The 13,909-nt window shown below is 36.1% G+C and overlaps 1 protein-coding gene across 1 annotated transcript in view; it reads right to left on the reverse strand.

The window, feature by feature from the left end:
• TMEM232 (transmembrane protein 232) overlaps window positions 1-13,909 on the reverse strand; it is a 176,110-nt gene that overhangs the window by 124,026 nt on the left and 38,175 nt on the right. Inside the window, exon 6 of the mRNA XM_020968819.2 lies at window positions 11,409-11,566. Coding sequence (XP_020824478.1) covers window positions 11,409-11,566 — 158 coding nt within the window. The remainder of the gene's footprint in view (window positions 1-11,408; window positions 11,567-13,909) is intronic.

Consider the following 13,909-nt stretch of genomic DNA (forward strand, 5'->3'; position numbering starts at 1 on the left):
CCAATGCATGCTCTGACTGGACGAGGAGAGTAGAATCAAGTGATATTTTTAGTGCTATAAAAGTCTCTCAAGAAATGCTGCAGTGTGATAAAGGTAGGAGTAGAAGAGAGAAATATAAATAAAAACCTGGCTAGTATTTTCCCAACCGGTTGAGAAAAAAGTTATGCTTCCTAGACCAACAGGGACAACTTAGAATTTTAAGCAGAGCAACTATGAACTCTTATGTTCAATACTACTGTTGTGAACAATCTGACTATGGCCCTTTCTTCCTATATTGGAGAGGCAAACAGATTTCCTGGGGAACTAATTAGTATACCAGTCCCCAAGAACTATGGAAGATGACATCCATTTGCTAGGGATATAGAGAATGTTTACTACTTGATTCAGTGTCTTCTGTAATGTAATATTCTGTTTCATTCTACTTTATGTTCTGAATTTATATGTCATGTGAAATGATCATAAAGATATGTTGTTATTGGAAGAGACGATAACACAAAAAGTGCTCTGAATGTTTTTTTTTTTGAGAGTGCTATTAAACATATCTAAATTGATCATGTCATTCTTCTACTCAAAACATTTCGGAAGTCTCATGTTGCCAGCCAAATGAAGCCCAAACTACTTTAGTCAGCATTCAAGACAAAACAATCTGGTGCCTTTTTCTTTCCAATTTTATCTTTCCTTGTCTCTCTTCATAGGCTCTACACTCCAGTTCCACAAATTTCACTCTAGAGTGTGGAGAAATTACACTTCTCTTTGTTCTCTGAACATACCCTATGCTTTTCTACTTTCATGTCCCAGGAATCACCACACTGCTCAGAGAGGAATGAGGCAAAAGAGGCTGAAACTGATAACAACAGGCCTTTTGGAATGCTTCCTCAGATTGTCAAAGGCCCTCCCTTCCAATACATGCTCCTCCATAAGGCATTTCCCTTATACATCATCACACTTCTCCCAGAAGTCTCTAGCTTCTCCATATGGAGAGATGCCATCCTAAGTACTCAGTGTATGAACCAGAATATTCTATTATATAGAGACAGCATAACATATAAGGCTGAAAGTAAGGAAAAGCTCTGTTAAAGACTCTGACCACTATGCGACTCTGAGAAAACCCTTTAACTTTTATGTGCTTTAAGCAGCTCCCTAGAATTTTTCTACTAAGTAAGTCACAGATTGGCTACAAACAATTGGTAGATAGAATTCTCCCTTAGAAATTTCTTATGATGATGAAATCATAGATCCTCCATGTTTTCATATAATTGCTGTATATGTGTCTCACCTACCTATGAGACTATAAATTCCATTAATGCAGGAACACTTTCATATCTAAATTTGCATCTCACCTAGTGCTTAGCACAATTCCCTATAAATAGTAAGCAACTATAATCATTTAATTGATTATGTAATCTACCGAAGTCGTAACCATGAATCAGTAAATATATCTTAAATTATATCATTTTACTTTGAATACAAAATCTATCAAAACATAGAGACACTTAGTGTAATACAAAAGACACTGCCCAGTTTGTAGCAAATGAAAGAGGGAGATGCAGGAGCACTGCCCACATTCTGCAAAGTTGAGATATCTCCCAGCTGACAGTTGGTGGCACAGGGGATAAAGCACTAGGCTTAGCATCAGGAGAACCTGAGTCTGAATCCAGCTTCAGACACTGGCTGTGTGACACTGGGCAAGTAATTTAACCTTTGTTTACCTCAGTTTCCTTAACTGAAAAATGCACTTACCTGACAAGGTTGTTGTGAGGATCAAATGAGTTAATATTTATTTTTTTAAAATGGCATAGCACATAATAGGTGCTATCTAAATGTTTATTCCCTTTTCTCTCTTCCTCCTTCAGTTAAGCCCACAGGGGCTAAAGTATATGTAAAGGTTCCCTCAAGTTAAGGTGACCCACATAGTGAGATGATACTCCTCAAGGAAAGCCCTACTCTCAAGTGAAAATTGGTTTGGGTAAAACAAAAGATTATTGGCAAAAAATCCAAAGAGGAATCATATTAAGGTATATATGCCCAGTAATGAATTCCCCTTTCCTCCAAATCTTTTCTTCATTGTTGCCCCAAAGGCTTACTTATCTCTCCTATGTCTAGGGATTTTAATTCACTTTAGGTTATTAATCTATTTAAAATTCTCTCGTATTTATAAAAACTTAAGCTGGCTAAGGAATATCATCTCAATAGGCCTATAATGAGTTTGTGACCTTTAGTGGGAATCACCATCTCTGTCAGCTAACCTGTCCCTCAAGCTGCTACAGAATGCTTCTATCTACCTTTTTACAAATCCATACCTTTCCCAAAGTGCTATTCATGCTATTAGCACCGTAAGGATTGGTGGCTTTCTATAAAGAGGAATAGAACGAAAGAGGAGAGAAAGAAAAAGTAGAGGGAGGACAGTCCACTGAATATAAACAGGATGCTAACTAAAGGAGAAGAAAAGACTGTATTTTGCTTTTAACTTCTCCCCCCTTATGGGAAAGAGGGAGAGGGAAAACTCTGGAGGAATAAGGTGAATGAAGTGGTAGTTGTTCCTGTCTCTGTTGCAGAGGCAGGTGGGAATGAAAGACATATCTCAGCCATCACTCCCGGCAGTTCAGAACAGTCTCTCTATTGCCCAACTTCATCAGCATTAGTAGCAGAAATCAGAATCCCCACAGGGAAGAGCTAGGGAGCACGTGAGTTCAGTTCTCAAACCTGTTCTGTCCATGAGACCCTAAGACGGAGAACACACTGGGGCTACATGGAAAGGACAAGGTTGAGAACTGAGAAGAGTATGCGCCCTGGCTCTTTCTTCTGGGGACTCTGCTGTTACTAATGCTGATTAACTTGTTGGGATTCAGACTCAAACATTCAATCTAACATACCAAAGTCCAACTATCTACTAGTACACAATTTTTCTAGTTTCCCTTTCCTAGGAATCCTCTAAAACACTCAAAGAAGTCCTAGCTTCAAAATGTCACTAGGATGAATTCCAGGATAATGTCTCCTCGAATATCTCTCATCTCCATAGAAATACAAGAGTTACATAAATTAAACACACACACGCACACGCACACACACACACGCACACGCGCGCACACACACACACACACACACACACACACACACACACAAAATCAACAGATCCTTGACACTTTCAGGTGTTCCCTCCAAAATGGGGAGACTCATAACTCCAACAGTATATTATGCTAATAATCTCAACAACCAAAAAGGAATGGGAGAAAATGGTGGAGTGGGGGGGAAGACAGTGAAGGGTGATAATTATATGCTTGGATGAACTGGAAAAGCTACAATGGATTAGCCTGCACTGGGGAGCCAGCTCTGAATTCAGAAGAAGCTGAGGTTATCAAATTAGACCTTATATATTAATTTGCCATGGTAACTTGAGGTAGCAATTTTCCATTAAAACAGTGATATTTACACTATAAAATGGGGTTGTAATTATAAGACTAAATAAGGTGGATCAAATTCAGTCAAAATGACATAAGGTCATAGAATTTTGCAGTTGGAGAGCTCTTAGCTGTCATATAATACAACCGTCTAATCTTACAGATGAGGAAATTGAAGTAGTATGAGTAATTTAACTTTTTTAAAGTATAAAAAATTATTTCATTGTACGAAAGTATCATTACAACATATACTATTTAAAATAAGTGAGCACTTGGTTGAACTTGAGAACGGAAGTATCAATCAATCAATCATCATTTATTAGAAATGCCTACAGAAGTAGCTAGGTATCACAGTGGATAAAGCACTGGGCCTAGAGGTAGGAAGATCTGAGTTCAGATTTAGCTGCAGATGTTAACTGTGTGATCTTGGGTAAGTCACTTAATCTCTATTTGCCTCAATTTCTTCAATTGTAAGTGAGAATAATAATAGTACATACTTGCCAGGGTTGTTGTGAGGGCTAAATGAGATAATACTTGAAAAGCATTTAGCACAGTGCTTGGCATACAGTAGAAGCTTAATAAATGTTTGTTTCCTTCCTTCCTACTCTGTAGCAAGCATTAGGGATATAAAGATAAAAATGAAATTGTTCCTGCCCTAGAGAAGCTCACATTCTATTAAGGAGCCAACATATACACATATAAGCATGTGAAAAATAATTATATACAAAACAGATGTAATTTTTAAAGGAGAAAACATTAACAATTGTGGGGATCAGGAAAGAATTCACCCATTGTAAAAAACAGTAGCAAATAGATTTGTAGCCCCAGCAGGGCTGAATCAAAGTATATGTATACCACACGGAGACTAAGAATAAACATTCTTCACTTCCTATTACCCTCATTTAAAAGATGGAGAATCCAGATGAAGAAATTAAAGCCATCTATAGTCATATGAACAAATGGTCTAAATCGTTACTGATTAGAGAAATGCAAATCCAAACAACTCTGAGGTACCACACCACACATATCAGATTGGCCAACATGACAAAACAGGAAAATGATAAATGTTGGAGAAGATGTGGGAAAATTGGAACACTAATACATTGTTGGTGGAGTTGTGAAATGATCCAACCATTATGGAGAACAATTTGGAACTATGCCCAAAGGGCTACAAAAATGTGCATACCCTTTGATCCAGCAATAGCACTTTTAGGGCTATATCCCAAAGAGATCCAACAAATGGGAAAAAAGGACCCACATGTACAAAAATATTCATAGCAGTTCCTTTTGTGGTGGCAAAGAATTGGAAATTGAGAGGATGCCCATCAACTGGGGAGTGGCTGAGCAAGTTGTGGTATAAGAAATGATGAACAGGCTGACTTCAGAAAAACATGGAAAGACTTATATGGTCTGATGCTGAGTGAAGTGAGCAGAACCAAAAAGATTTTGTACACAACAGCCACATTATGCAATGACTAATATTGTTAAATTGAACTCTTCTCAGCATTACAAGGATATAAGACATCTCCAGAGGCCTCGGGGATGGAAAATGCTGTCCACATCCAAAGAAAGAACTATGGAAGTCAAATCGCTATCATTTATTTTTACCTTCTGTTGAGTTTTGTTTCATCTTTCTGATGGTTCCTTCTATTGCTTTTAATTTTTACTTACAACTTCACTAATGTGAAAATATGTTTAATAGGAATATAAATGTAAAGCCTATATCATATTGTATGCCATATTGGGGAGGGTGGGGGGAAGAAGAGGGAGAAAAATTTTCAACTCAAAAGCATATGGAAGTGATTGTTGATAAATCAAAATAAATTAATAAAATTTTAAAAAAATAAAAGATAGAATCCATATAGTGCCATCTAACCATGGCTATTACCAAACTGTCCTGGAACTACTTCTTTTTCTACACACTCTTTCATGATGACCTCAACAACCTCCAAGTGGTCAACTGCCTATTGGGCATTTCTCATAAACTCAACATCTCCAAAACAGTCCTCATTATATTTCATCAAAACCCATACTTTTTCCAAATGTATCTATTACTTTAGGGCACCACCATCTTTCCAAGTCAATCAAGTAATCAATCTTGGGATCAGTCATCTTTGATTACTCAGTCTCTTTCACACCAACTATCCAATTAATTGTTAAATCTTAATAATTATGCTTTTGAAGCATAATTCTTTATTTTTTCCTTCTGGTAGGAGGAATATCTGCCAGAGTCCTCCATTATGTCAGTTTGTGTATTCCATTCCTTAAAAGGTACAAAACCATAGTGGACACTTAATTGGCTCAGGAGAGTAAAGGCTTTTGATGTAGCTCTATCTACCGTGCTGCCTAGCTACCCCAAAACCAAATTACCAGTATTAAAAATAAAACAGTAAATTCACACCAATGAAGGTGAAGTTAAAGCAATTATTAGGAGCTATTTTGTCCAATTATATGAAATAAATTTAATAATCTAATTTAAGTAGATGAATATTTATAAAAATATAAGTTGCCCAGACTAACAGAAGAGCAAGTAGAATACTTATATAACCCTATCTTAGAAAAAAGAACTGACAAACAATAAACTCCCTAAGAAAAAATCCCCAGGACCAGATGGAATTATAAGTAAATTCCACCAAACACTTAAAGAACAATTAATTGCAACACTATTAAAAACTATTTGGAAAAATGGGCAAAAAAAGAGTCCTACCAAATTTCTTCTATGATACAAATATTGTGCTCATCTTAAACCAGGAAGATGACAAACAGAGAAAGAAACATATAGACCAATTTACCTAATGAATATTGATGCAAAATTTTAAAATAAGGTACTAGTAAGAAGATTACAACAATATATCAAAGAGATCATACATGAGGAAAAGGTGACATTCATACCAGGAATGCAAGGCTGCTTCAATATTAGGAAGACTATCCAGAAAACTGAGCATATCAATTAAAAGAAAACACAAAAATCAAAATTATCTCAATAAATGTAGCAAAAGCTTTTGATAAAATACAACATTCATTACTATCAAAAAACACTAGGATGTAAAGGAATAAATGGAACTTTTCCTTAAAATGATAAGTAGTACCTACCAAAAAATAAGCATTATCTGTAATGGGGATAAGCTAGAATCCTTTCCAATAAGATTAGAGATGAAGCAAGGATGCCCATTATCACCACTATTATTCTTGGGCATCTACCTGCCAAGAAAAACGTAGGATCTCTATGAACACAGTTACAAATCACTTTTCACACAAATATAGTCAGATCTAAACAACTTGAGAAATTTTAGTTGTCATGTGTAGGCTGAGCCAATATACTAAAAATGACAATTCTGCCTAAATTGATTTACTTATTCAGTGCCATACCAATCAAATTACTCCTCCAAAAATTATTTTATAGAACTAGAAAAAAATAATAAAATTCATCTGGAAGAACAAAAGGTCAATTATATCAAGGTTATCAATGAAAAAAATTGTGAAGGAAGGTGCCTTTGCAGTATCAGATCTGAAACTGTATTACAAAGTGGTCATCATCAAAACAATTTGGTACTGGCTAAGATACAGAGTGGTGGATCAATGGAATAGATTAGATATATAATACACTGTAGTACATGACCATACTAATCTAGTGTTTGATAAACCCAATGATCTAATATTTTTGAACAAGAAATTATTATTTGATAAAAACTGCTGGAAAAACTGGGAAGCAATTTGACAGAAACTCCATATGGACCAAATTTCACAACATACACTAAAGATAAGGTCAAAATGGGTACACGATTTAGAATTAAGTGTTATAAGCAAATTAGAGAAGCATGGAGTATTTGCCCATTGGATTTATGGACAAGGAAAGAATTTATGACCAAACAAGAGACAGAGCATTATGGGATAATTTTGACTACAACAAACTAAAAAGGTTTTGTACAAACAAAACCAATGCAAAAGATTAGAAGGAAAATAGGAAACTGGGGGGGGGGGAAATTATAGCAAGTTTCTCTGATAAAGGTCACATTTCTCAAATATAGAGGAACTGAGCCAAGTTTATGAGGATAAGAGCCCTTACCCAATTGATAAATGGTCAAAGGATATGAATAGGCAGTTTTCAGAAGAAGAAATCAAAACTATCTATAGTCATATGAAAAAATACCCTAAACCATGACAGACAAATGTGAATTAAAACAACTCTGAGGTACTACCTCATATCTATCAGGTTGGCTAACATGACAGAAAAGGAATATGACAAATGTTGGAAGGATGTGGAAAAACAAGGACATTAATTCACTGTTGGTGGTGTTGTGAACTGATCCAACCATTCTGGAAAACAATTTGGAACTATGCCCAAAGGGTTATAAAACTGTGCATGCCCTTTGACCCAGCAATATCACCACTAGGGCTATACCCCAAAGGGCTCAAAGAAAAAGAAAAAGGACTTGTATATGCAAAAATATTTATAACAGCAATTTTTGTTGTGACAAAGAATTGGAAATTGGGAAATGGTTGAATGAGTTCTCATATACAATTGTAACAGAATATTATTGTGCTATAAGAAATATCAAACAGGGTGGTTTCAGAAAAAAAACCTGGGAAGACTTATGTGAACTGATATGAAGTGAAATGAATCAGGAGAACATTGTACGCAGTAATAGCAATATTGTATGAGCAACTGTGAATGACTTAGGTATTCTCAATATAATAATCCATGTAATATAATGATCCAAGACAATTCCTGAAGGACTTATGATGAAAAATATCATCCACTTCCAGAGAGAGAAATGATGAACTGTGAATGTAGATTTAGGTATGCTTTTTTTGTTTCTTTATTATTTTTGCTTTTTTGGTCTGCATTTTCTTTTGGAACATAGTTAATATGGAAATGTTTTACATGACTACATATGTGTTATCTATATCAAACTTCTTACTTTCTCAAAGAGGGGGTTGGGGAGGGAGAGACAGAATTTGGAACTCAAAATTTAAAAAATGAATGTTAACAATTTTGGTTATATGTAATTGAGGAAAAAATTAAAATTAAATGTAAAAAAAAAAAGTGAATGCACCAGCCTGAATCTTAATCAAGAATATAAGGGAAAAAAGTCACAGTGAGTCATTTTTCTAATCCAGGTAGGCACAGAGAGACAGACATCTATAGACATTGAAGAGAGGAGCTAGCCAGGAGAGACACTTGAAGCCTTTTAGTACTAGAACTAAATGAAAACACGTAGTGGTACACTAGGAAAGAAAGAGGTTCCAGATCCAAAAGATAAAGATCTTTCATTGTACAGAGAGCAGAAGAGATTCCAATCTGCAGCTCAATCACTAATTATCCAGAGTTCGGTCATAGATCAAGACTCGGGAGAGGACCTAGAACTAAGTGTGATAGAGAAGGAACAGCTGCTGGGACTTGTGCCTTGGAGTGGTGAGCCAGGGCAAGGGTGGTCTCGGCCTGATGCTATCTACAAGCAAGAAATAGGAACTAAAGCTAGCAGCAACTGTGTGACATGGAGGTTTCAGATGTAGCACCCAGCTCAGTCTGAAGCTTGCAACCGATAACCAAGGCACTGAACTCAGACAGATGGGGAACCTTATGTTCTGTTTTGCTAAACATGCAGAGCTTTCCAGTGCTGAAGTTGGGTTCAGCATCAGTCTACTGGATCTCTAACCAAGGTCAAGTGTACAGCTGTATTGCTGGATCCAAATCTAGGACAAGAGCCTTTAAAGTTCAGACAGGGAGACCTCAACCAGACTTTGCCCTGAAAGAGATCACAGTGGACTCACTGAAATATTGCAGGTCTTCAGCCTGATCTGTCCCTGAGATCCTTGAGGAAACACTTAAAATCTAAAGAAAGTAGCAGCAGGATTCTGCTTAGTCCTGTTTAAGGGACTAAGCACCACCTAAACATTCCCACAAAAATGTCACAAAGCATGGCCCTAACACATAGTCTGAAGTCCAGAAATAAGACTGGAAAAATGGATAAACAGAAAAGGAATGCATATACAAACACATATACTATTCAAAAACACTCTTGGCTAAAATTTCAACCAGAAAACTTGAAAGAAATGAAGCCAGAATTTCTGTTAGTTTGGTTTTTTTTTTAAGTTTAACGTGATTTTATAAATGAAATAAAAGAGCTAGAGGAAAGAATCAAAAGAGAAATGAGAGATGTGGAGGAAAGACTTAGAAAGAAAATAACAGCTTAGCGCAAAAAGATAAAAAATTTTACCCAAGCAACAGATGACTTGAAAATTAAAATGAATCAAATAAGATAATTCCATGAGAAAACAAGAAATATTCAAAGTCTGAAAAAGTATAAGAAAATAGAAGATATTTTCAATCAAAAATAAGTGATCTGGAAAACCAGTCAACAAGAGGTTATTTAAGAACTACTGGACTACCTAGATACTAAAATCTAAAAAAGTTTAGATGTCATATTTCAAGAGATTATGAAAAAAAAATTGCCCAGATGCCTCAGAACCAAAGAACAAAAACTGAAACCTCTCAAAAGAAACCCAAAATGAAAACTTCTAAAAGTGTCACTGCCAAAATCCAGAGTATCTAGGTTCACGAGTGGGGAACCGCTGGCCTTGAGGCCACATGCGGCCTTCTAGGTACTTGGGTGTGGCCTTTTGACTGAGTTCAAATTTTACAAAACAAATCCTTTTATTAAGGGGTTAAGTTTGGATTCAGTCAAAGTGCTCCACTTGAGATTCCCCACCTCTGTTCTAGGTCAAAGAAAATATACTGCAATTTGCTAGAAAGAAAGCTGAAGTACTGTTGACTCATACTTAGCATTACATAAGATTTAGCAGCCACCATGATAAAGGAGTAGAGAGCTTAGCATATGATATTCCAGGAGGCAAAACATATAAAGACTAAGAATAATTTTACATAGCAAAACAGTATAAATCTACAAGGGGGGGAAAACAGACTTTAATGAAATAGAAGATTTACACATATTCCTGATGAAAAACTGAGTAGAAAATGTTAAATTTTTAAAAAAGAGTTAAAATACTTAAAAGATTAAACAAGAAAGAAGGTCCTATACGTCCAATAACCAGTTTAACCAGTTTCATTTAGGGAAAGTATGATGTGCATGCAAAGACCTCCTGATCATAATGTCCTTGCAATAACGAGGGTTGTAGTTAGGCTACCTGTCCGTTAATTGTCCCTAAGATCTCTCTCCTGAAAGTTCCCTGTGAATCTGTGCACCAAGAGTAACAGGTATAAGGATAGAGACCCAGAATTATGGGCTATCAACCAGGTTGTGCATCCACTGTACAACAAGCCAGTCCACATTTTTCCCTTAACCATGGGGCTCAAGGGCTGGGGAGCTGCATGCTTGCATGTCTATCAGCAATAAACTGCCTGATTTATTATCATTCAGTGTTTATGTTCCTCCTCAGTATTTCACCCCATAATTTCCACATAAAAATGGAGGCACTAGTTGTAGATAGTAGGTGGTGTAGTGGATAGAGTTCCAGGTCTAGAGCCAAGAAGACTCATCTTCCTGAGTTCAAATCTGACCTCAAACACTTACTAGCTATGTGACCCTGGGCAATTCATTTAACTGTTTGCCTCAGTTAAATGAGTTGTAGGAGGAAATGGCAAACCATTCCTGTATCTTTGCCAAGAAAATTCCAAAGGGGGGTTACAAAGAGTCAGACACAACTCCACAACAAGTGAGTAACTTTTCAAGTCCATTTCTTTTTAATCTGTAGTATCAGTGCTTACAAGAGCGCTTGAAGCATAGTAAGCTCTTAATAAATTTTGTTCATTCACTTGTCATTACGCTACCAAAGTAATAGTTATATTAATTTTTAAACTAAAGAAATTCTAGAAAATACATTCATTATAATTAAATATTTTGGATCACTATATATTAATAACTATTGTGTTTATACAGAGTCATGGAAATTTGTCCAGCTAAATATATCTTTTATTAATCCTTACTAAATACCAAGCATGCTTTTTAAATCATAATAATGCTGTCTGATGTATTAGATGATACCCACCATGCCAGGAAAACCCAGATTCTGCTTTGTATTAGGGTCTACATATGCTTCAGGAAACCTTTTTGGACTGCAAATGACTTCACCAGTCTTCTGTATAAAAGCCACGCTCGAAAGGATGTTGGGATACTTACAGTAGGTGATTTCACAAAAACAAAGTGCTATTGTATAAAAAAAAGTTTCCAAAACATCATTATTATTTTACATTTAATTCTGCCTTTTACTTATTATACTATATTTAATTTCAATACTTAAAATCTGACATTTTGAAGTCATTTATGAATCTTTGTGGGGCAATATAATATTGCAATGTAAACAAGTCAAAAGCCATACAGATAGTTCATTATGACTAAATGACCAGTTAAACAGTTATTCCTCAATTACGTACGGAGGCTACCAATTAGACATAAAGACAGGATAGATATGTAATAGATGCATAATCAATACACAATAATTATTATATGATTAACAACTCCAATCCAGTATTTTTAGCCCAACCCTTTCTAAAATACTGGTATTAATTGATGTCATTCAAATGCAGACTCATAGCACACTCACTATCTTCCCTCTAATTGAAGCTTCAGACTCATTACATACTTAAGCTTGGCTGCCTCCAACAAGTCAATCAGAATACTATTAACTTTCAGGAAGATACAGTGTGGAATATTATAGAACTGGTCTTGGAATCAGGAAGACCTGGATTCGTGTGACCCTGGTCAAGTCATTTAATCTTTCAGTGCCCATAGATAATTTTCTAAGGTTATAAATTTCCAAGAAAGTTCAGATCCATGTTAATAAAGGAACTTATTTGTCATGAGCATGCTTAAGAATAACTTTATGAGACACCCTCCACACCCCCATCAAGGGAAGCAAAGGACTTCCAACAACCCAAATCGTCCATGTGTATTCTCTAAACTTCAACCTACTTTCTCCTGGGCTTTTATATACTTGTAGGAGGACAGGTCATAGACCCTATAAAGGATAATTAAGTCTAGCTAACTGAAATAAATTGATAATTATGGGGAAAAGTCAACAAGCCATAGCATTAGAAAGATAGTCCAATAGCTCTGGGTTATCCCTAGAATCCTGAGGGGAGATGAAACAGCCATCGTTTGGGGGACACCTACGAATCTAAGTATGGGTTAAAAGAATAAGTGCAAGGCATGTAATGTGCTTATATATGTACACATTATCTCCTACTATAAAATATAATCTCTATGAGAGCAGCAAATGTTTCTTTTTGGTCTTTGCCTAGGCCCAATGGCTAGCACAGTGCTTGGCACACAGTAGACACTTTAATAAATGCTTACTGATCAATGGGCCTGTTGTGCCTACAAACCTCAAGGAAAGCATTCCTATTGGTTCTATCTCTCTTCAGGGAAATGCTTTAAAGCAAATTAGAGATCTTAAGACATGAAGGTGAGGGAAAGGTACAAGCACGTTGTCTGATTCAATCGTACATTATATCAAATGTTGAGAGATTAGCTAGAAGATAAAGAGAGGTAAGGAACATATGGTTTTTAAAGTCTAATACCATGAGTTTTAATTTTATGTAAAAGACTACAAAATTGTAAGATTCTGAAAGGCATGTAAGATGATCAAAATTCCACTTGAAGATGACTCTTGCTGCTTTGCTTTTTTTTTTTTTAGGCAACTGGGGTTAAGTGACTTGCCCAGGGTCACACAGCTAGCAAGTGTCAAGTGTTTGGTCTGAGGCCAAATTTGAACTCAGGTCCTCCTGACTTTAGGGCCAGTGCTTTATCCACTGCACCACTTAGCTGCCCCAATTCTTGCTTCTTTGAAAGGATAAATTAGAAAAAGAGATGCCATCAAGGTGAAATGACAGAATAAGAGAATTTCAATCATGAAAGAGATTTCAGAAGTCATCTAGTCCAGCCCTTCCTGAACAATAATTCAATCCATATCTCCAACCAGAAATCATTTAGCTTTTGTTTGAAGGCCCTCGGTGAGGGGATACCTCCAAATGCAAGCTAATTCTACTTTTGGATGATTTTCAATTTTTCAGGAAGGTTTTCCTTATTTCAAGCTGAAATCTACCTCTCTCTTCAACTTTCACTTGCTGTTCCTTATTCTGCCCTCTGTAGCAAAGAAAACAATTTTAATAACTCTTCCAATATGAAAATCCTTGGAATACTTGACATTTTTTTCCAAAGTGTTCAGGATAAAAACCTTTATTTCTTTTCACTGACCTAAGCCCCATATGGCATGATCTTGAGACCCTCCTCTGTTTTTATCATCTCCCCCTTCAGATACTTATTCAGTCTAGAAATAAGTTTTAGAAAACGCAGCAACCCAGAAATGACCATATATGACACCAGATGCTCTCTGACCAGAGCAAGACATAAGAAAACAACCACTTTTCTAGTCCCAAACACTCTATGCCTCTCTCAATTCAGCTTAAAATCATAGCTTTTTTGGGCTGCTATGTCAGTATTGCCTCATACTGACCTTGCAGTCTACTCAACCCTCCAGATTTTTTTTTT

This window comes from Phascolarctos cinereus, unplaced genomic scaffold, assembly GCF_003287225.1.
Source record: "Phascolarctos cinereus isolate Bilbo 61053 unplaced genomic scaffold, phaCin_HiC Scaffold_4;HRSCAF=312, whole genome shotgun sequence".
NCBI lineage: Eukaryota > Metazoa > Chordata > Mammalia > Diprotodontia > Phascolarctidae > Phascolarctos > Phascolarctos cinereus.